The sequence below is a fragment of the Oreochromis niloticus genome, linkage group LG18, assembly GCF_001858045.2.
Source record: "Oreochromis niloticus isolate F11D_XX linkage group LG18, O_niloticus_UMD_NMBU, whole genome shotgun sequence".
NCBI classification, from domain to species: domain Eukaryota; kingdom Metazoa; phylum Chordata; class Actinopteri; order Cichliformes; family Cichlidae; genus Oreochromis; species Oreochromis niloticus.
Genome location: NC_031982.2, coordinates 10,401,297 through 10,425,549, shown reverse-complemented (window position 1 = coordinate 10,425,549; position 24,253 = coordinate 10,401,297). Strand labels below are relative to the sequence as shown.

General features: G+C 40.5%; 2 protein-coding genes across 2 annotated transcripts; one reads left to right on the top strand and one right to left on the bottom strand.

Moving 5' to 3' along the window:
• The first annotated feature begins 11,477 nt into the window (after window positions 1-11,477).
• Window positions 11,478-16,881, top strand: bcl6ab (BCL6A transcription repressor b). Its single transcript, XM_003438036.5, has 9 exons — window positions 11,478-11,737; window positions 13,239-13,410; window positions 13,588-13,809; window positions 13,902-14,708; window positions 14,814-14,941; window positions 15,060-15,227; window positions 15,325-15,455; window positions 15,551-15,688; window positions 15,889-16,881. The coding sequence occupies exons 1-9, from the start codon at window positions 11,707-11,709 to the stop codon at window positions 16,030-16,032; spliced, it is 1,941 nt and encodes a 646-aa protein (XP_003438084.2). The 5' UTR covers window positions 11,478-11,706; the 3' UTR covers window positions 16,033-16,881.
• A 2,707-nt stretch (window positions 16,882-19,588) lies between these two features.
• cmpk (cytidylate kinase) lies at window positions 19,589-24,167 on the bottom strand. The gene is made up of 6 exons (XM_003437795.3): window positions 23,884-24,167; window positions 22,515-22,661; window positions 21,842-21,994; window positions 21,440-21,516; window positions 21,079-21,175; window positions 19,589-20,111 (listed from the first exon to the last, which is right to left on the bottom strand). The coding sequence occupies exons 1-6, from the start codon at window positions 24,025-24,027 to the stop codon at window positions 20,070-20,072; spliced, it is 660 nt and encodes a 219-aa protein (XP_003437843.1). The 5' UTR covers window positions 24,028-24,167; the 3' UTR covers window positions 19,589-20,069.
• Window positions 24,168-24,253: the final 86 nt, after the last annotated feature.

Here is a 24,253-nt window from a genome sequence, read left to right as displayed (position 1 = left end):
GTAAAATATGAAAATTGTTTTGATAAGTCATCTCGGTGTCAAGGCCGCACCTATAAATGTTCTGCATGTGATCGGTTGTGACTTGCTAATTCTGTCTGACCTACACTTGACGGTCCTCGGTGAACTGCAATGTGCACTTGCATTGCAAGGTCACGTGTTTGTTCGATGTGTACTTTATATATTTAGCTCATTTCCTGCTGGTCTGCTATAGTTGCCGATTCCTGCACACCTAAACAATACAACAACAACAACAACCCAAAAAAACCAATCCAATGAAAAATCCAGTCCCTCAGTCAACTGCACGCACACTCACCTGAAAAGAAATCAGATTTATGGTATTTAAGAAATCTCTAAATACTGCACCTTGTTTTCATGTCATCAATATGATAACACAAGCATTGCAATTACTTACAGAAGAAATGTCCCTGAAGGGGCACAGATGACAATGGAAATGTTTCTATAGTACACAAAAAACATGAACCCAGCCGGAGTTCCTAACAGTTTCCAACATCACAAAAGTCACAAAACAATAGTCTGTTTGTTTCCTGGAAACATTTCCATTGTTGTCAGTGCTACTTTCAGTACCTTTGTGTATTTGTTGGTCTTGTCTTGCAGCTTGGCTGTTGTCAAACAGCTGAAGATCGTTTGTCATTTGCATGTGTTTTCTTAAGCTGCAGAGCGCTGACCTCCTCCTGGCAATGTTCTATATCACTGTGGCTCTTTCACTGAGATTTAAACCAAAAGCAGAAGGGAAAACAACAAAGAAACGCTGGAACATAGTTTTGGTGTGTTTGCTGTAAATTTGGTGACTTTGTTCCAATGTCTAATACGTTATTTAAGTTTGGCGATGCAAATGGAGCACTAGTAATATGTGAATATTTAAAACAATCTTTGCTCACTTGGAGTGAAGTATACAAAACAAATAGTGTTCTGTAAAATTTTAGGACTTGTGTAGTGTGCTGCAGTAGTTCTCCTGGTGGCCTTAACAATTTTCATGCAGTTCTTTTAAAAGAGACAAAAACCTGTTGTAATGCTGGTATGTGAGTTTCAGAATGAAGTGAAATATGAGCTGCATAACCTGTGTAAATATCTTCAAAGCTCTGCGTTCCCACTGCACGTTTTTCATTGGTATTATCAGCCAACTGCAATAACTCCCATGAAGGACGGTACTTTTTCACTGACTCCACAGCGTGGAATGCGATGAACCTCTTGTGTCTTTAGAGGTCATGAGTAATTGTATCTAATTCATACATCACATCCGTATTAACTGTTAATCAATTTGTTGTTCACATGAAAGGACCCTCAGTGTCTGCGCAGCTGGAGTTCAGACTGCAACTAACAACATCAGCTCCTAAATCTTTTTAAGTCTTTATCTCCCAGCCTCATCTATATGAAATCTATCACGAGTAATATAATAATATATAAGATTTCACATCATATTGGATAATGAGCTACGTCATTTTAACGTTACTAGGACTCGATATTAAAAAACTCTAAAGCAAAATTTTCCATGTGAAGAGGAGTAAATATTTTATATGAATGAATCACTGAAGACAAACTGCTGCACGTCTGAAAGGAGGCCACCTCTCAGCTCCACACAAATAAGGGCGTGTTCATTTACACCCGGCTACTGCTCAGGGAGCTGGTACAACAAAACCGTCTCAACAATATCATGCAGGGAATACAATCCATCCTTTGAAAAGCTTTTACCATTCACTTTTTTCCCAAAGGAAGTGAATAAACTGTGCAGGTGGTGTGTTGGGTTTGAGGTGGATTCTGGAACAAAGTGCACAATGAAAAATATTCAGGTTTACACCCGATACAGTCCATTATAACACAAGTGCAAACTACAGTATCACTGGATAAGATATAAGCAGTTACTATCAACTACTTGGTGTCATATGAAACATTTTGATTAAAGTGTTACAGGTTTTACTTGATATTAATTGTAGGAATGGAATCATCTTAGAATTTTTCTTAACAAAACTCCAAATAACACGTGAACAAGTCCATAAATGTAGAACGTAATCGCACTCACCTGCTATATGATCCTTCTTGAATATTAAAATCAAAACTGCAACAGTTTTACCAAATCCACGAGAATTTCCATTGAGTGATTTTTGTTCTGTAGCCCCTCATTAGCATTTTACAGTACTGTGCGAGTCACACACACCTTACTCAGTGGATGGACCAATGTTGTGTCTACACATAACAACAATCTTAGCAAAGACCCTATTTTACATTTCTAGGCTTTTTTGTTAGACGTAAGAACCAAAGCACCATGAACTGATTCTGAACTGGTGGTATTTAAGCATGGAGTCCTTAAAATCTTGAGCTAACTTGACAAGTTTAGGACAGAAGAAAAAGTGTCAGTCTTACAGCAAATTACAATATCAATATCTACAGCAGAGGAACAGGGTCTCGAAGTTAAGAAAAAAAACTGAAAAAGAAATCCAACAAAGACCTGAAACAGAACCTGAAAGATGCATCTGGTCCTCTGGCTGATCCATCTTCTGTTCACTGAAGCCTCTGAAATGGTCTCAGTGGAAGTGTGTCTGTCAGGAAGACATCTGTATGGAAGACAAACAGGGAGAAAAGGCTGAGGTATGCCAAATTACACAAGAACTGGACTTGAAAATCAGCAGTAACAAGTCTGATGGAGTGATGAAACCAAATTTCAAAATTGAAATCATCATCAGTACATTCAGGGAAGGTCAGGAGAGAGGTACATGGTTCGGGGCTGCATTTCAGCCAGGGATGTTGGGGAACTTGTTAAAACTGATTGAAATCATGAACACAGGAAACCGCCGTCAGATTTTTATTCACCTTGCAACGTCATCTGGAAACCATCCGATTCTCAAGAGCTTCTCTTTTTAGTTTGAGAATAATCAAAATCACACTGTCAGTGCAGGAAAAGCTTAACTGAATAGAAAAACATTTAGTGAAACACTCAGTCATAGATTGGCCTCCCCAGAGCCTGGACCTCAACATTATTGAAAGCAGTGTAGGATCATGTTGACAGAGAATGAAATAAAAGGCAGCCAACATCCAAAAAAGAGCTTTGAATGTCCATCAAGAAGCCTGGAGAACAATTCCTGAAGACTACTCAAAGAAACAAGAAGAAAACTGCTTAAGAGAGCTCAGGCTGTGTTAGAGAATAAAGGTGGTCACACCAATTATTGACTTTCAAGCTTTTTAGAATTGTATAAACTCTGATTTTGTCTTTTGTGCTGTATATCAATGTGTTTTTGTGTGTTTCAATAAATTGGTGTACTCATTTCTCTGGGGGGTTTTCACAGCACTGTACCTGCAAACCGTTAACGTAATCAAGAGCCACTATTTACATTTGCTGGTGATAACTGGTTACAATCTCATGTCATAGTATCTTAGGTTTGATTTTTTTGTGTAATGCTCGATTTAATGCTTTAGTTTTGGAATTCAAATAATTAACCATTTTGTTATCTCGTCATAATGATTGTGTTTGTCTGTTCTCTGTGTGCATTCGTTTTACATGATCAATGTACGTCACGTGTACATAACATTGACATTTGTATTTGCAACAGAACTTTTTGTTATAGTCACCAGTGAATATGGAATGAAGAATAGGAAATAAAGTCTTTAAATATCAGACATGTAGCCTGACAGACAACAGGTCATTCCAGTAAACCTGAAGACGTTTTCACGTTCCCAGGACTCAAGCAAGTACTGCCAAACTGAATCTAAAAGTGTATTTTTAATGTTAAATGTTTTGTGGGTATTGGTAATTATTTCTGTATTGTATACAGGTTAGATATATATAGATATATTTATTTAAAATGTAAATTAGTTGCTATGAAGGCAGCAGTTTCGGGTAAAATGATCAGCCTGTGGGTACATTTCAATCTACAGACTAGATGTGAATCCAGTGGGGTACAATGTGTATTACAATACATGTTCTGTCCCTTTTAAAGTTAAAGGATAAACACATTTTTTGGCAATTATCACATTCCAGCATTAAGGCCTCCCATGTAAACATCACACCCACACACCCAAAGTTTACAGGTTAGGTTTCGCTGGTCTTTAACAGGTTTGTATGTAGCACATAGACACACATATACATAAATATATATTTAATATTATTCTGTTGTTAACCAAGTTTTGTCATGACTATATACAGTGGTATACATGACGATATTCAGAATAAGATAAATTAGTTCTCCGTGTCTCTGCTATACATGAGCAAAGCAAAAGAGCACCTCAGGCCTGTGCTTTAATAAGGTGTGTATTAATTTCTGGTTATCGCCCACACTGTGTATTTTGTCCTGTCTTCCTCCCTTCATCCCCAACCGATGGCGGCAGATGGCTGCCTTTCCCTTAGCCTAGTTCTGCCAGAGGTTTCTTGCTGTTAAAAGGGAGTTTTTCCTTCCCACTGTATAAAAGTGCTTGCTCATAGGAGTTGGGGTTTTGCCTGGATTGTGGGGTCTTTGCCTGGTTTATAATTGGTGGTTTCAACAGGTTGGTGGTATATAAAAAAACTAAATTGACTTTAACCAAATTATTATTAAACAGCAGACTTTTCTGTCTCCTCTACTCCTTGGCACGTAGCTGCTATGTAATCATACCTGTTACCAATCACATTCATAAAGGCTCACCCCTAATAGAATCAAAACTTTATTGACTACACGAGTTACTAGTTACAATGGTAACTTTACTTTCCCTGCTTTTGCAAGCCAAAATGGCTGCTCTGAAAAAGATGCTAGCTTTGCTTGTAGTTAAGCTAGCAAAATGGCTGAGGGGCTAAGCTTCACGTAAACAGTTTAGTACATTATTTAAAATTTTTGGATGAAAAAGACCTGACAAACATCAAAAAGCAAAATATTACACAGGAAAGGAAAGTGTCTCTCAGCTCTTGTGGGGGAAAATAAATCCTTTACTACAGCTCAGAAAGAGCAACAGCTAGCATTTAGCTAGCCTAACGGAGTCACTCTGAGGATCATTAAAGAGCTGGTTGTTAATTATATGGTGGACGAGATGTTAAAGTACAACAATACCAGTGTTTGAGAGGAACAAGTGTTACTTTTGGTTAAAGCTAAACTACTCTGAGTATTTACTTTCTCAGCAGTTATCTTGCATTTTATTGGCAGGCAGTTATATCACCCAGCTCTATAAATAAATTTAAAAAAAAAAGTTTCATAACTGCAAATTGTTCATTGTATTTTAGAGCACCTTTGGGAGCTGCCCATTAAACAAACGTCCCCTCCTCTTGTCTCTGCAGGGAGCCTAATTGTTTAAGTGAAAGACATCGTTCCTCATTCATTTTCCTCATCCAAATTTTCCTAATCGCCCTATTGTCAAGGTTTTCAAAGCAAAACTGCCGGTGAGGCACTCAGGTTCAAAACAAACTTGCACACCCTCCCTCTCCCACACACGCACACGCAACCTTACACGCACACACGGACACTCAAAAGTGCGCACACACACAGCCACACACAGATACACACACATACACCACCTCTTGTTTCTGTGCAGCCCTTCCCCCCGCCATCCTCCCGGAGGCTTTGCTGTAAAACAACAGGGGAATCAGCCATAGTGACACCATGTACTCTGGTACTTTTCCACAGATAACAGGCACTGAGAAGCAGAGTGTTGCAATCTGTGTTTATATTGACTCGGTGCATTTATTGCCTCGCATTCCATATCGTCAAGGTAGACTAAGTTCAGCTCTGGCTTCATTGAAGTTGCTTTGTTCTTTTACTGACTATAAATTGGCTACTGATCAACAAAGTTTTCCACTCAGTGGGTCACTACAAACACCTTCATTTCGACGGCGCTTGCTCTAAACAGGGCTACAAAATAATTCAAAACAATGCAAATAAATTTAAAGATAAGGACAGAAAACGACAGTTTGATAATCCCGCTGGGCAGTGTGTGCTGTTCTCAAAGTGATAGTACTCTGCATACATCGTAGTCATGTGCAAAACAAATGCCGCCAGCCTTTTTAAACATAGTTTTTAAAAATTTGTATAAGAAAATAAATATATCCATCACACAAATACAAAAGCAATATAAGTAAATATAAGATGTTTTCATTAGGTACCAGTGATAGCGCTCCTTAGGGAGTGATATCTAAGGTGTCCTATTTAAATGTTGGACATCTAGGGTCGTCTTTGGGGTCTCTAAGGCCTTTAGTAAAACAGTTTTAGATGTTTTGAGTTGAACAAGAGGTTTAAAAAGACCTCCATATTGTTTTTAAAAAAATATTCAATTGTGAAGATAATCAACCGCAGTGTGGGAAAATTTTATGCAACTGAATATTTGACCAGGGCTGTCTGCAACAACAAGCAAGCACACTGCTTGATGAAAAAGAGAAGTCTGTAGAACTTGCAGCCATTGGTGTCAAAGTGCATTTACCTGCAATCACTAAGAGATATCAAGGATTTGACCTGCATGCCAGGCGTGCCACGAGTCACGAGAAAACCTTTGTTAACTACAAACTTTAGAGAAAAATGAACATAACAATACAAACGTGACAAGCAAACAATTAACTGTGTTTATGAAATCCAAAAATTAACAGGGACTAAGCAGGCTTTTTTTGGATTTAAGTAACATTTTTCTGGAGCGATGAGTCACGCTAACAGCCATGTTAGCCACACACCATAGGCAGTTTCACAGGAGAAGGCTCTCATATTAACTATGAAACATGGTGGTGGATATATCATGGTCTGGGCTTGGTTTGAACCTGGGGGGGGGGTTCGTCAGCTTGCATTCAACTTATCTGTTATTTCTGTAGTATACAACATAACTGCTTAGAAAAAATGTAAGTTGAACATAAGCTATTACGTAGAACTTCTTACATGATAATGATAATGAACAGTGGCAAATTCACCAAGAGAAGGGTGAGGTAAAAATGCAGTCAAAGCTGCATTCAACTGCCACTGAAATGTGGGGAGATTGTAAACAGATAGCAGATGGAAGAAAACCCTCAAACATTTCAGCGAGCCAATAACAAGGAGTGGTGGACAAGATATTTCACTGAAGGGACCAGTGCTAGTTTCTGTCTCCAAAGGAGTGCTTCACTTTTTGTTCTCAGAGATAAATCTGACATTGTTGATGTTTTTGTTGAATAAATTATCAAAAAAAGCCAGTTTCTCTGGTGTCCATTGTTGTGCCCTTTCTCTCAGGCACAGTTTCAACAATTCCCATGAGACGCCCTTATTTTTCCACATGACTGTAATGCACAGAGGGGGGAAAGGTCATCATCTTTATTTACAATCCTTTTAACCACTTACAACTGAGGATGCATTTTTGGCTTAGCTCAACAAAGCCACCATTCATGAATCCCCTCCAAGCGTTTAATTCGAGGTTGGACCACGAGGAACACGAGTCACTGTCCTCGAATGACCCGAGTCCAACGACATGTTCCAAATAACGGGATTTATATTTTTGTCGGTGTTGAAGAACATTGCGAAATTGGCCTGTTTGCAGTCGCTCTCAGGAACTCTTTGTGCAGCGTTGCCTCTAAATGGATCTCAATGTTAATGATTTGTTACAGTTAATTAACTTGGGTGATGTAACATATGTTGCCTTGTTTGTAAATTCATTACCGATCCTATGCTCAAGTGAACTGAGATGGAACAGCAATGCTCTGAATTCCTTTCAATGCTCAAATTATCTGTGCACCTGTAAACAACAACAAAAAGCTCCAGCTTTGGCCAAAATAAAACGAGGTCGGGCCCAGTTACAAAAAAACGAAACAAAAAAAACAATCAGTGTGAAATAATAGCAAAATTAAGCTGGGACTTTTTAAAAATTCTGTCACCAGCACAGAGAAACTCGACGGGCTAATAAGAGTAGAGGCATGTGTCCTTCTGTGGCTTCTCTGGGGCTGAGCCAGGCCGTGGAAACCACAGATATGAGAATCTTGAAGGGGAGGGTTAATGTCTGAGCAAACTGTACTTTCCTCTTCTTATTCTAAAGTGACACTTAAGGCACATCAGAAGATATGCAGATAAAATCTCCTCTTAAAAGCCGACAGAAACGGACAAAATATTGCCAATCTGATTCCAAGTCAGTCTCCAAAGTTTGTTTCTTCTCACTGCTGCATCAGGTGGTTTTATCATTCAAAAATTATATGCATGCCAGAGCGCTGCCTGCTCAAATCAGGCTCTTTTATTTTTATTTTTTGCTTTATTTAAATAAAAAGAAAAGGACTAAAATTATTAATCCTCCTTCTAAAGTTGGATGAATGTTTTTTAGGTGCTTCACTGACTCTTCACTGTCTTGTTTATTTTCACATGAAACTATCAGCCACTCTTTTTGAATTTATTACCAGAGAGTACAAATTTACAGGATACTCCCAGAAAAATATGACCTGTTCTGTAAACTGCTGGCTTCTCCTTATCTTTACGGGACAACACATTATTGGCAGCTTGGCCCAGTTCACTCAGTGCACCTGGGTCTCTTGAAGTTCAGTCATTTTTACGCATACCACCGGCACTTTAAATATATACTTGTCAGTAAGTCTCTGCAGAGTGCATGAAAACAGCTCAAAGGTCACTGTGCTTGGACTTTATGTGTTCAGCGTTGCATGGGTTGTTTGCAGCGTGAGCTTCGAGAGCTGCTGGAAAGTAGCATTAAGATTTGTGCTTTTCTTGTAAAAGTCAAGAATTTCTATGCCTCTTTGCTTCACCGTAGACAAATTTAACAACAAATTTGATCATTTTGAGTGTGTTTTTTTGTTTTGTTTTTTTACAAACCACAAAACCACCAATAAAAAAAAGGCTCAGTGTGTTGCAGACACTGATCTTGCAAGATTTAGTTCACTTGTGCATGCAACAGCCCAAATTCAAGTGCACATGGTTGGTTCAACAGAAGTGAATGCTTCCCTCTAGCCCCGCATGTCAGAGTCAGAGTCAGAGTCATATTTTATTGACGTGACCCTTGATCCCTGGCAGGCAACCATGTGCCTGGATCATGTTTGGGGACAGGCATGTTGATATCCTTCTGCATCTAGGCCCCGGGTCAGTGGAGTTCACGTAGATGGGCGGGGAGGGGTGCTTGTTAGCGCACAGCCTCTTTAACCCGTCAAGCAGGGGAGAAGAACAGCAACAAATTTGCTGGCTGACTGGCTAAACCTGTGAAGTTGTGTTCATGACGTGCACGACATTCTTTAGTTGGACCCTGAGGAGAAACTGAGAAAGCAGTCAGTTTGAATATTGTTTCCCACTGCATTCAACAAACTCACGTAATCAGAAACGTGTTTCTTAACCAACTGATAACGTGCTGATATCAGTTTATGTGTCATAATCATTACTACTCAGCCATTGAGAACAGTTACATATCTTCTGCGGTTCAGAGGAGACATTAATAACGTTTCAGAAAGCAAGCACACTGATACTAATACTGATGTCATCGGACACGGCTCTGAGGATACAAATTTAAAGACGAAAGCTTTTGTTACTAACTCTGAAAGATGTGGACATGGACGCTGCACCTGACATAAGCTGACTAATCGTTTCTGTGCATCCTCTTCTTGCCTGCAAGTAAACAACCGAACCAGGAAATCCGATGTCTTTTTTTTGTTTGTTTTTTTTCTCCTGCCAACGCGAGTGACTGAACAGAGTTTGGTCTGTCATTCAGAACAGAAAACGTTGCTTCATTCAAAGGATGTGAAGATGAACAACCCACAGAAACTTGCACCTAAAGATAACCACTGGGGGAAAAACATCGACAGTGAAAACAACTAGAAATAGAGCACTTTGTTGCCATAGCCACCTGATGAGCTTTAATTTAGTAACACTAAACTGCAGAGCAGAGACTGAAAAAAAAAATCAGTCTGACAATTTATTGTTTCTATTTTGCATTGTTAGTTGTGTTTTCGAAGCATTTTTCATTTAACAATATAAGATTGTTTATTTTCTTTTAATGTAACTAAATATAACCAATCAGTTACAATGTACTACATGTAAAATGTGGCTTTGATGATGTTTTCTGTACCATTTACTTTGGATTTGCTGGCAGCTAGTTTATCAAGCTGAAGTGTTTTAAATACCTATGCAAACAGAGCAGTGGTGACACTGGACATACGGTAAAAGTGACTGAAGGTGTGGATAATAAAAGTGGATTATGGCCATTCTGGGAAGCACTATTTCCTAATAGTGAGAAGGTCCTTTGTTTGAATCCACCAGCTAGCCTTCCCTCTCTGTGCAGGGTTTGCATGTATCTCCTGTTGTTGCAAGTGCAGAGAGAACCTGTGCGGGTTCTCTCTGTACTTCTGGCTTCCTCCCACATGCATGTTAGATTAATTGATGATTCTGAACTGACAGTAACTGTGAATGGCTGTCTGGCTCTCTGTTGTAACCCTGTGACAGACTTGTGACCTGTGTAGGGTTGATGGTGTTTTCATTCAAGAAGGAATGAGTACAACTCAAAGATCATGCACTATGTTATTTATATAATATCCTTCTCCCTACATCCCAGATGAAGTTTAATGCTCAGAGAGAAAGGCGATATTTGTTGGTGTGAACAGGTTAGAGAGCAGATTATTGTGTACACATAATCCCGAGCTCTCACTAATTAGTAAAATATCTCTGCACCTAAAGGAGGACAAAAATAATAACAAATATCTGGTACAAGGAAGCAGATAATGAGTTGCAGATTGCTCTGAGTTAATCAGGGGTGAGCCATTAGTGAACTGCACGTGCATCTAGGAACATGCCATAAACTTTACGGCAGTCTGTTCATAATTTTCATACCCTGACATTACTATCTTCAGACTTTCAAAACAGTTCAGGACCTATTCAGGAACTTTTTGTTGCACAATAATTATCAATTAGTTCAAGATCTGTTGACTCATCAATTAGTCCCCCGGGTGTTCTGAGTGTAAACCAGATTAAAATGCAGCTGCTGATGGTGAGACAGGAAGTGGTTGGAACACAGACGAGTGTATCTCAGCCTTGTGGCGAGTTGAGGGCTGTACACATGCACATGCATCGCTTTAGATAGCCCATGTGTGACACTAAAGTAGGCCTTTATAGTAGACAGTGTTTGTGCGATTCTTCACACAAAGTTTGTGTGTGATGTGAGATCGCGTTTTGGTTGTGATCTGTGACACATAAACAAATGATCAGTATAACTTTTCTATTAGATCAAAAGAAAATGCTTCAGTTTGAAGTGATCTTAATCGAGTTTAACCAGCGGTGGAAAGGCGTTTTTAATGCAAGCCAAGTGTGAAATGAAACCCACGTGTTAAAAACAACAGCAAAACAAACAAACAAACAAACAACAAACAAACAAGTAAGCCGCTATTAGTGTTATTTGGGTGTAAGATGACATCTAAACTCTTCTTAGGCGTATGGGAGGGTTTTAGAGCTACAGCAGGCGCTCATGTTCCCCTCGGTATTTATAACTCGGTCAGCTGACCTTGCACTTGGACCGATCCACTTCGCGGGGGATGCGAAGTCAGACGGGAAATAAAAAACACATTAAAATTGCGATTTTTGACACGGGCTTTAATAACCCCACAGCTGTGTTTTAATCCCGGCGTTTATTGATCAAATGTCGGTTACTCCCCGCAGAGCTGCCGGCACACGGCTGAAAGGCCGCCGGCGGCGGAGAGCAGCTCCTCCGCTGCTCGCAGGATGGTACGGCCCTCTGTTGAAATTCCGAGAATTGAGCAGCTCTGTTTCTTAGAACTGGATTCTCAGAACTGGATTCTCAGAACTGGTGATGCACAGAGTTTCGAGGAAACTTTTACAAGGTGACTTTTTTTCCCTTCCTATTTTCTCAGCATTACCCTCAGAAGTGTAGAGAAGTAGCAGATGCTCGCGTGGCTTCCTCGCCTCTCTGTCTTTCTTTCTCCTTTTCTTTCTGGGCCACTTATTTTCATTATTGCGAAGGTTTTATGGTTCCTTTAGCCAGGAGTGAAGTAAAAGATTTGAGCCGTAGTAGCTGTTCAGATGGGATAGATAGTACTTTTATGTGTTTATTCTCGCTCAGGAGGCCTGTTTGTCTTATTGTATTATTATTTTTTATTATTTTTAAAAAGCTGTTCAGTTGATACCACCCTTTGACATGATCGAGGTTACATATCAACCGGGAAACAGTGGCGCAACAGGACCGGTCGGACTGGTTCTGTCAACAACTAAATTTCCTCTGCGTATTTCTTTTGTCGACACTATTTTCACTTGTTTAATTGTGCCCTTCAAACTGAACCGACTACTTTTTTGATCTTTGATTCGTAAACCATCACTTCTAACTCCGCAATCGGTGTTTAAAGACTATGAAAACATATTACGAAACTTCGCGACAGCCCTTCGGACATGACAGCTGAGTAGTATTTCCATACTTGACAGGGCTTGTGCCGACCTGCTCGGCTTTAACGCACAGCAGCGAGATTACTCAGCCGCCACTCCTTGAAATCACATCCTACGAAATCTTGCCGCCTCGGTTTAGTCTAAAACTGCGAAGGTTTAGAAACAACTCTTTGGGTGGGGTGAGGGGGAGTGAATGTTAATGGGTTAAAGGAGATGAGTTGCAGTTAAATCGGGGAACAGGAAACCTCTCTGTGCGCGCTGGCAACCTAATCTGAGCAGCCGGGACGGAATGTGCTCAACGTCAAACGCGCTCACAAACTGTGGGCTGCCAGCAGATAGTTTGCTGTGTTTGTCCACACGCTGTGCCGCTGCAGCGGAAAGACGAGACATTTCGAGTTAAACACTGGTGACATGGACACACTAAGTCACCGGTTTTAAGGTTTTATGTTTGCGCTTTATTGCCCGCGGTCAAGATTTGTTGCCACTTGGCAGAGGCTTGTGTAGACATTGACCCAGTGAAGCAGTGCAGCTGTTTTCCATAATATGTTGAAATGCTGATTAGAGGTTGTACTCTGTAATATCACCGTCATATAGGCTCAATTATTGTCAGAGCAGGGCTGTAAAGGTTTAGTGAGCCTCCCTTGTTTGCGTTTCTCTCTGCAATGGCGCCCCCTGTTGTCTTAACGTTGTCACTTGTTTTGGTTTGAAGTTTGTTTTGACGCTACGTGGCTCATACTGAACAGCAGCAGCAGCATGTTTTGAATCAGTTAAAATTTTCTGTCACTCCAGGTTTTTATTCGTGCAATAATTAAAATGTTCACACAAATAAAATCGTGTAACCTTATTTTCACTTTGTTTGTTTGTTTTTTCTTCCTACATTCAGCCCACTGTGGGTCAGTTGTAGAGTTTTCCATATTGATCAAACTGTTTATAACTTTTGCACAGGTTATGACAGCATGGCCACGACTGCAGACGACTGCATTCAGTTCACACGCCATGCAGGCGACGTCCTGCTCAACTTCAACCGCCTGCGCAGCAGGAACATCCTCACCGATGTGTCCATACAGGTGGACGGACAGCTTTTCCGAGCTCACAAGGCCATCCTGGTGGCTTGCAGGTATACACTGTCAATAGATCTGACTCGAGTTCACCAACACGAGACTATATATGTAACTACTATGCAATTATTTATAGTGAATAAATCAGGATTGGGATATTTAGTTTCATACCTCATACCAAACGGTTTGTGTAAACGCTAACCTTCATGATAACCATCTCTCTTTCTGTTTTACAGCGGCTTCTTTTATTCCGTGTTCATGGATCCTGAGAATGCGAGCCTCAGTGCCATCAGCTTAGACCCCAAAGTAGACCCCAAGGCTTTCTCCATCCTTCTCGATTTCATGTACACATCCTGTCTGAACCTTAACGACACTGTGGTCGTGACCACCCTGAATACAGCCATCTACCTCCAGATGGAACACGTGGCCAACACTTGCCACAGATTCATGAAGTCCAGGTAAAAACTAAAAAAAATTAAAGAAAAGAAAATGTATTGTCTTGGGAAAAAAACTGAAGGGATCTGACTTTGAGATGAATGTGTTTTTACAGGAGCGTGCAGAGTGAAGAGGTACAGAGGAACTCATTACATCTGGCTGAAGAAATCTCTGCTTTAAGGCCAGAGTATATAAACAACTGTACACCAAACATGCCCCCTCCTCAGGAGTCCAGAGGCTACATCCCCAGTGTTTTCAGGGGGATCAACACCTCTGGCTCCTATCACGTCTATGGTGACGTCTGTATCGCTGCTGAGAAATTAGAAGGTTCTCCGAACATTAGATGCTCACTGGTACCCACCACCAACATGGCTCACAATGAGTCCAGTGCCATTATCTCCCACTCACTACCATCCCATGTCGGTTACCTCCCCAGTATCATCCGCCCGGCAGTAGCTCACAGTAGCTTTCAAGGACCTGTTCCTCCAATGGAGGAAGACAGCATTCAGCACCCACAAACCAGCTGTGTAAGAACGTCCCCAGGCTTCAGCAAAGGGGTCATTTGCAGCCCCCAAAGCCCCCTTAGATCTGACTGCCAGCCAAACTCACCCACTGAATCGAGCAGCAGCAGAAATGCAAGCATGAGCCTCAAGCGGCCATCAGACTGCCCCAAAGATATGAAGGCCCGCAACTGGAAGAAGTACAAGTTCATCGTTATGAACCAGACTTCTGATGAGAATGAAAAGGAGGCTCAAGGAAACAACGCTAATGCTACCGGTGCTGTGTCCCCTACACCAAGCCCCGGCAAGAGCAGTGAGGCAGGAGGACACAGCGATGCCCAGGCAGAAGAAGGAGCCGGTGACCATCAAGAAGAAAGTCCCAGATCTCAGAGTGTGGACAGCACAACCTGCAGCAGTGTCAGGTAAAAGTGCAACTCACAGACAGATCTAATATGAAACCAGCGCTTTAAGACGTTAAGGAGGTTAAAGTAACTTCATACTAACGGTGCTCGTCTTCCTCGTTGCAGCAACAACAGATGCTCCACATGTGGCTGCGACAGCCCTCAGTGTATGGAAGCAGGCCACCTGTCTCCTGACTCATACAGCAAAGATGACTCCACCAAGCTACACTCAGATTATTCCACCTCCAGCTGTGGTAAGAGGAACGCACAAATATTACACTGTTAGCTTATCTTTAAGCTCTAAGAAGCCATTTGATCTGATTTTGTGTCATTGTTAGTCAAATTTTCATTTATTTCTACTTCTTTTTGCAGAAAACAACACTTACATCTGCAACGGGTGCGACTCAAAGTTCTCAGACGAAGATTCTCTCAAAGAGCACATGGCCCAGGTCCACAGCGACAAGCCATACAAGTGTGACTGCTGCCAGGCTGCCTTCCGCTACAAGGGCAACCTGGCCAGCCATAAGACTGTTCACACAGGTAAGAGTCACTGGAGGCTCTGCCTCATTTTCAGAAGTCTCTAAAGTTAATCCAAGGAATGGAGTTGTTGTATTCACCTGCTTTTCTTAACCTCCAGGTGCAAAGCCGTACCACTGCAACATCTGTGGAGCTCAGTTTAACCGGCCAGCCAATCTCAAGACTCATACTCGTATCCACTCTGGAGAAAAGCCATACAAGTGCGAAACGTGTGGGTCCCGATTCGTCCAGGTGAGGAGAAGACCCCCCCCCTAAAAAACCTTCTCATCTTTAGGAAAAATTTCAAGTGTAGCCTCATTATTAACATTAGTCATTTTCTCCCGCAGGTGGCCCACCTTCGTGCACATGTGTTAATTCACACGGGGGAGAAACCGTACCCTTGTGAGATCTGTGGAACGCACTTCCGTCACCTTCAGACGCTCAAGAGCCACATGCGCATTCATACCGGAGAGAAGCCTTATCATGTAAGCTTCCTAGTCACCCTCCCCTCTTTATCCACCGTGTCTGCTGGCTAAAAAGAGAGTAATCCCATCATGCTGGTGATCCATATGCCTGTCGGTAGTTATAATTCCTGACTGGTAATCCTGGAAATAGCTAACTGATCTGAGCTGTCCATTTATAAACAGGGATTCTAAATAATGCTTTTATTTCTCCTTCACTTTAGTGTGAAAAATGTGACCTCCACTTCAGACACAAGAGTCAGCTGAGGCTTCACCTGCGACAGAAGCACGGGGCCGTCACTAACACCAAGGCTCAGTATCGCAGGTCTCCCGGCAACATCATTACAGGCCTGGTGAACGCCTGCTGAGCGTGCTGCAGACATTCATTTTTTTTCCCCCTCCCAACTTTTTTTGTTTTCACCAGCCAGCATGCTGTCAAAAGATTCTATTTTTTTCTAAACACAACCAGAAATTTGTGTTGCCCTTTACGTATTTGTACGTGATGCACATACTTTATGTAAGTTCTTTGTGAATGTTTAACGACAGAATGTACTTTTTTTTTTTCTTTTTTTTTTTTTGTAATGTGAGTTTGAAATTTTTTCTTTGGCAAATCACTCAACACAATGTCTGAATTGAAGGACAGCCCTCCTTTTCGTACGCATTGAGAATCACTGTTACACTTGTGCTTCAGCTGTAGATATGACTTCGCCCATTAATGTGGTCTTTTGCAGTCTTACGCCGTTTCCCAAGGCTTGCCTGTAAATAAGATAATATATATATTTTAAGATTGCCATCTGCTGGCAGAGTACGAATATATTTACATTTTTCTTCATGCAGTAAGCTTTACTGACTGTCAGTAACACCAGGAATTGTTGTTTTGTTGTGTCATAGGTTGTGGTACTTATTGCAATAAGCATAGATTGTCAGTCATTTAAGCAAATATTTTTATTGTATTGTACAGTTTTCCCTTCTTCAGTCATTTCTGGGTTAATGTTGTTGTTTTGCACATGCACATGATGCTGTAATTCATATATTTTCTTACTTTTATTCACGTATTTCTACTTAAAATGTTGAAAAAGCTTGTTAAAATCAGTTCTCAGCACTTGTATTCTTATTTATATATATTTTTTTATTTTTCTTGGCTGAATTCTTTTACATTTGGTGCTGCATTGATCCGTTTTTCTCAGCAGGATCATTAAACTTTGATAATCTTTTTACCTTGTGTGTCATAGTTCAATCGGACTAACCAGTTGAATCATTAGTGCCTTACAGTCACACGTTTCTGCTAGCTGCTTTCTCTGACTGCCCATTAAGGCATTTTACTGTCAACAATACGACTGCTGCAGTGAACTGCTTCTGTGATGCATTTCCCGTTTCGCATTTGGTACTTTGCCCTGTTATTATGTGAAAGCATGTCAAGGTACTGTTTTTTTGAAAGCTTCTGTTCTGTAATGTGTAGCTCTTTAAATGCAGACACCAGGCCTCAAGCTAAAACACTCAGGAATATTAGTAATATGTAAGCAAATGTCTGTAACTACAGATTTTGTGTATATATATGTATATATATATATATATATATATGTATATATTACAAATACAAAAATAAAATGTTTATTATATAGCACACAACGCAGCACTTGTTTTCATTATTTTTAAGAAACATGATTCGAGCAATGAGTCATCCCAGCATTTAAAATTCATAACTGAATATTGTAGACATATGGGAAATGTAGAGTATATATCAAACCTCATCTCTGGCTCTCAATTAGTCTTTGTTTTCAGTTTATATTTGTGTAAAAAAAAATTAGTGATAGAGGGAATCAGTTCCTATGAAGACCAACAAAGCTACGGCTAAATGAAATGCTGAAATATGTATGTACATTTGAAGGTACATATTCTTCTTACTGACAGAGACGCACACACTTTGATTACTACATCAGTTCAGTAAAAGGTAAACAATTAAAAAACAAAGCTGCAGAAATATCACAGAACAAACGCTGCCAGCACCCTTTTCTATATTTTTACCCAATTAGTGAAATTCCAAACAATCACACAAACTAGTTTCTTTTTTATTTTATTTATTTATTTTTATTTACTACATCAGCTTTTCTTTATAACATATTAAAACAGACATATTATGGAAACTGCATTTTACTTTCTTGAGGGATCTGAGGAATTAGATACGTAGTTAAACTTCCTCACACTGAATGAAAGGGGAACAATTTAGATATAGTCTTTTTATATATAGGTTGTTAGATGATAGTCTTACTGGTCAAGCCTGGCCTCAAACTGAGCTGTATGCTGCTCATTTAAAATGACTTTAACAGCGTTCAACCGAGCATATACTGTGGTGTTTGGCGCCACCTGCTGGTTTATTAGGATGGAAACGAGGAGCTGTGGCTTGTCTAGAAACTACATCCAGTCAGATACATACACTGTTGGACAATGACACAATTTTATTTTATTTTTAAGTTTTGCATCTGTTCACCGTCACAAAGGTGGCATATAATTTTAAATAAAAGTGTAGACTTGCATCTTTAATTCAAGGGGTCTAATACAATTGCATTAACAGGAATTACAGCCACATTCAAAGGCTTAAAAATAACTGGAGGTGCAGTTTCCTGGCCTGGTGAGGCCAGTTTCATGATAATTCCATGCATTTGGTATCTTTTCAGTGAAACTCACAATATGATGAATGTCGAAAAGAAATGTTGATTAAAGTGAAGGACGCTGTAATTGGGCGTATTTAACCAAGTCAAGAACACTCTTCAGGAGATGAGTGTATCATTGTTGAGGTCTACAATCACGAGGAACCTTCACGGATGTAAATACAGAGGGTTTACAGCAAGGCAGAAACTACTGGTTACACTCAAGAACAAGAAAGCCAGATTAGAGTTTTCCAGAAAACATCCGAGAATCTTTGGACAGATGAAACCAAGATGAACGTACCAGAATGATGGAAAGAGAGAAGTATGGAGAAGGGGACAAACGGCTCATCTGATCTAAAGCTCACCTCATTATATGTGGAGGCAGTATTATGACATGCGCATGAATGGCTGCCAGTGGAACCGGCTCACTAGTGTTTATGACGATGTGACTGCTGATAGAAGCAGCAGGATGAAGTACGCAGTGTTCAGGGCTATACTCTCTGCGCAGATTCAGACACATATTGTACAGACAACACTACTGTATGAGCTGCCAGGGACCGTTTTGGTTCATTCTTTCAAACTCACCAGGTAGCGTTTGAAATGGATGATGACTCAAAAGCATTCTGCCAAAGTAACTCCAAGAGTTTCTCAAGGTAAAGAAATTAGATATTCTTCAATGGTCAAGTCAGTCACCTGATTTTTAACCCAGCAGAGGATGTTTTTCACTTATTAAGGACAAACTCGCAATCAAGCAGTAACTGAAGGCGGCTGCAGTAAAGGCCTTAGAGAGTGTCTCAAGGGAAAAACATATTTATCTATTTGTTCTACATTATTTTCATCCAAGTACTAAAAACAATTCTTGTATTTAAAACTATGTGCATTACTTTTAACCCTCTGAAAATACAAGACTGTATAAAATGGTTGCAATTCCTAAACAATTAAAAAAAAAAAAAAACATCTGAAAAGCTGAAACACGGCGTTTCAGTCACATATTGATTGGTTTTAAAATCCACTGCAGTGTCGACAGAGGTAACACAAAAGAGACTGCACTTTAAAAAAAACCTTAAAAGCGGACACAGCGCATATTTAACTTCACCTAATCTTCATTTTCACTATCACTAATCCCAGCTCGCATAGGCGAGATGATGTGCGTTCTGAAATAATAATGTGGGCATTCATCGTCAAATTGAAGCTTATCGCAGGAACATGTAGCAGATACTGACACGCTGCACAAAAGCAAGTGTTCATGCTGTAGTGCTGTCCAGTAAACAGGAGATGGATGTTGGATTCATTTTATTTGGATGGCAGAGAGGCTATATGCGGTTCAGTACAGACTTAACTCCTTCCTTGTCATCAGATCAAACATTTTTATCAAAAGCGAGATGGCTTCTACCAATGACCCTGAAAACATTGGTAATACGTACAGTTTTTCTTAGACTTTCAGTGCTGCGAGTGCCTTTGACAAAAGAAGTGGGTCTCCAAGCTGAGGCCTCAGACAATGAGGAAAGACTAAACCGTGAGCTCTTCTGAATAATAACTAGTTCATCACAAGTAGCCGCTTGGCATTGCTACCTCCACATTCATACACATTTGACATACTCACAAATAAACAGTACAGCGTTTACAAAAGACACGAAGTCAAAATTAACCAAATGTAAAAAGTCATATGAATGAACATATAAACTTATTATAGTGTAAATGCAGTTGATAAAAATAAAAATAAAAGATAAATGAATGTCGTTGGCAGATGGCGAAACTCAACCCTCTTTGTCTAGGATGGCTTTCACATCAGCGAACACCTGGAAGAGACAAAAAAGCAGCGTGTTAGAAAGCCTGAACTACTGGAAGAGCTGCAGGTGAATCTTATCTCGCCGTCCGTGGCTATGTAGTACTGTTACTGTGACAGACATGCCAGGTAAACCCAGGACAAATTGGTAGTCTGTCAAAGGCCTAATGTATATGCAAATAATTATCAATTATCAATATCAATTTAGCTATTAAAAAAACTAAAAATAATCTCTGAAAATCTCTGATGAGTGTGACTCAGATTTGGGTTTGTAGCATGAGAAATAATAAATAACTTGCTCCAGCATTTTTTTTTTCCTTCTTCCACTTTTAAAAGTGGAAAACGGTCATTTTGTGCACATGGACATGAATCAGTACACATGAGACTGGAAAGCCTTAAAGTCGTGTTTGGGTACACCAAAGTACTGTTTGGAAATTTGTGTGGGTGCATGAAAAAAAGTGTAAGATTTGTGACTAAGGAAATGAATTAGTAGAGTAAAGGTCATGACTATTTCATGAACTGCTGTGAGACCGTGCTAAATGTTAACGACAGGAGAATAGAAAACGCCGGGATGAAAGATTCCTCCTCTGAAAAGTTGAGTGAGAAGTGATGAGATAAGCTCTCATCACCAGCGATGATTTACTCTGGGCAACTTTGGGCCCAATGTGAAACTGCAGAACAGGCCTTAGACTTATCTAAAAATAGGGATGCAGAGGTGCACGAGGAGACTGGTGGATTTACTGAACATCACAACCACCATATGATGTCAGCCTTGGCACGAAAACCTGTCGAAATACCTATTTGTCCAAACGACCAGTTCCCCAACAATCCCAACAGCATTCAATCTAAAATGTGAATGATGACAAATTGAAAACATCCTGGGTGCATGATGGGAGACAGAATCAGGCCTTATTTGCCTTAACTGGCCTCTATGGGAGGCATTCTTGAATGTTTTCCTGCAGTTGACGCCGTTTACTCACCTCATCCACTGAACGAGAAGCGTCTATAGTGCGCACCTTGCCTTGTTTCTCATACAGCTCAATGATTGGTCGTGTAGACTGCAGGTAGGTTTGGATTCTACAACGAAGAAAAATATGGCATGTTATCGGGGTCAGATGACACAAGGGACTCCAAGGAGACATAAATTAGGTCAAAAACATTTGTGCAGGTATCCACCAGTAAGTTAAATGGGGCAGACAAATCTATAATGATCAGACATGCTTGTTTTTCCTATAGAGGGAAAAAATGAACACAGGAAATGGAGGACTCAGTGGTATATTATTAAATTTAAACACATTACAGGTCTGACTCCAGATATTATTTCCTCGTAGAGGACTGCACCTTTTCTCCAGGCTCTCCCTGTTGTCATCTGTGCGTCCACTGCTCTTTCCTCTTTCTAGACATCTGTTGATGCAAACCTGTAGACAGAAGAATTCAAATCAGTGCAAAATAACTCACAAAACATCAGCTCAGCACAGCAGAACCACATTTCCACCAAAAGTACTTTTAAGAACTTTTAAATCTAAAAGCCTAAGATGATTTGTCAGATGTATGAAAATGCTCTTTTTACACTTTAGTTTTGTGGGTGACTACACAACAATTTGACATCACTCTACTCCAGCAGGTGGTAGCAATACAGAAGATGAGAATGAAGCAAATAAATGTTAAATGATTTCTCTGTATCCTCATTTAAACAGCAATCCCTGCTGTGAAATGGACAATAAAAGGGGTTCCATGACTTACCTCATTGCTGCAGTCAAAGAAAAGCACAAATTTAACATCAGCTTTTCCATCCATGACACGATTCCACCCCTGAAGGTTGTCCTCGTTTCGGGGGAAACCATCGATGAGAAACCGGAACTTATTCTCATTTTCCTTCATCGTCGCTTCCATGGCCTAACAAAACGGGAAAAACAAACAGGAAGTGTTTTGCATTTGAGATGTTTTTTTTCAAAGTGTGCTGAGGTTTGCACCTGTAACAGTCCGTATCATGATACTGACATATTTAAGATAAAAATTACAGTCTCTCAGTGCAGCAAACAGGCCACAGTCATCGAAAAAAGTGATGCTGAAATACTCAAACTCTAGCAGAAGGAAGCCTGTGATGTATCTAATATACAACTTAAAAGACATTTTTTTGTCTCTTTAGTTTAGAAACACAAAGCATTATAACTTGAATAATAAACAGAAAGAAATCATTCACATTACATTCAAATGAATAAAATGTCAGAATCAAATTCGGGGTTTTGGAGAAAAATGTAAAGATTAAAAGTTAAAACTCAGTTTTGTAGAATTTTTTTGTTTGAAGAAATAGTGTAAAAGTGTAATTGAAAACAGGTCTGACCTGCAACCGACACAAACACACAGGATATTCTTTCTAGGCGAACCAGATTTACAACCTGTATTCAATACGCACCTTCCTGAGTAAGTTGATGGTGATCTCCACTGGGACGATTTTGCCCTCTTTGATGTAGTTGGCAATGAGCTGTCCAAACTCTGACCCTTCTCTGGCCCGCTCTTCCCTGAGTAAATCCCCAGCTGACAAATGGGTGTAGCCATAACTCTGAGAAACACACACATTTCTAAATTGAATCAAGTAACGGTGATGAGAATGGAAAACAATTTTCCAGGTGTGTACATTTCTGTGAACACCAGGCCAGCCTTTACAGACAGGATAAATCTTTCTAACTCGCAGGCTGAGCAGAAAAAAAAAAAGGCAGTCCTGAATGAAAGCACTGAATGAAAGGAGCCTCTATGCCTCTAGCTGCCACACAGGCCCGATCGCTGCACTTGAAGCATGGCAGCCAACACCCAGTAACATCCGTGAACAAGGGTAGCTATAAAGTCTCTCTCTCAAAGAAGCTCTGTCTGCCAAACACACATCAAAGAATCCACGGCGGCCCCCAGTAGAGCTGCAGCTTCAGGAGCTTCAGACAAACATCAAAGCAGCAGCCTCATTACGAGTCCTGGCTTTGCTTTGCTGACTTTCAGGATGATCTGATGAAATAAATAAAATAACTTCTTTGTTCTGGCCCGACTGAGCAAATAAATTATGGGTTAAAGAAAACTTCCTGTAATATACAACAGCCTCTTTCCCCCCCATACTTTGATTCTTTTAAAAAAATGTTTTCTTACTACATTACTGACAACAGATATTACTGACATGCGTTGACGTGTGCCTTGCCTTATCAGCAGGATGGGGGTGATTAGTTCCTTGTCCAATACCTGTCTGTGTCTATGTCATTATTTGTTTCTGATCGTTCAAAGTCAAGGCTAGTGTGGCCAAGTGCACTCCAGACTCGCACTGACATTATATAACCCCATCTGCACAGATAAGTTCCCGATAAGGTGATAGCACTGAAGAAAAGTCAATACACTAGCTCCTGTTTGTTCTATGTGAACAGGTATTACTTAGCCCATTCATCCGGTCGTGGGACTCCACAAACACTTTATCTTTTGCTGCTCTCACTCATTTGTGAAGAATTATTGTCATCGAGACTCTTTGAAGAAATAAATCCATTAAAATATAGCTCCTGCTTCTCTTTCGGCACTTATTCTGGATATCCTGTGAGGTGAACAAGCTAGCTGCCTGGCTAACGCACAGGTTCGTTTTAGAGGACAACCGGAAGTGACTGAATATTGGGATACTATCTGATAATAAAAGATGCTACTGAAGTCGCAACAATTAAAATAGAAAGACATATCCCCCTGAGCTACATTTCCACCAAGTCATTCACAACCCTGCTCGATGAAGAGGGCCCTTTTCATTGCCCTTTCTCTCATACCTCCACGATTTTGGAGCACTGGGTTCCTTTGCCGGCGCCAGGCCCGCCCAGCACGAACACAACCTGCGGCTTCATCACCAGCGACACCCGGTACAGCAAGCTCGGGACCTTCTGCGACAAGCTACCGAACAAACGGCCGATCATAAACTAGCGCCACCGGCTGCGGGTGCGACCCGGCGACGTGTGGATATATAATAATAGTATTAAAAAGCCGAGCTGGCCGGTGTATGCGTGTCAGTGCGAGTTGATGTCAAACGACACTACTTCCGCTATTGAGCAAATCCACCAATGGCGTTCCATTCTGGCGTGACGCATGCTCGTAGACACGCCCGCGTGCACTTGTTATTTTTTTTTCAATGCAGAGGTCGGG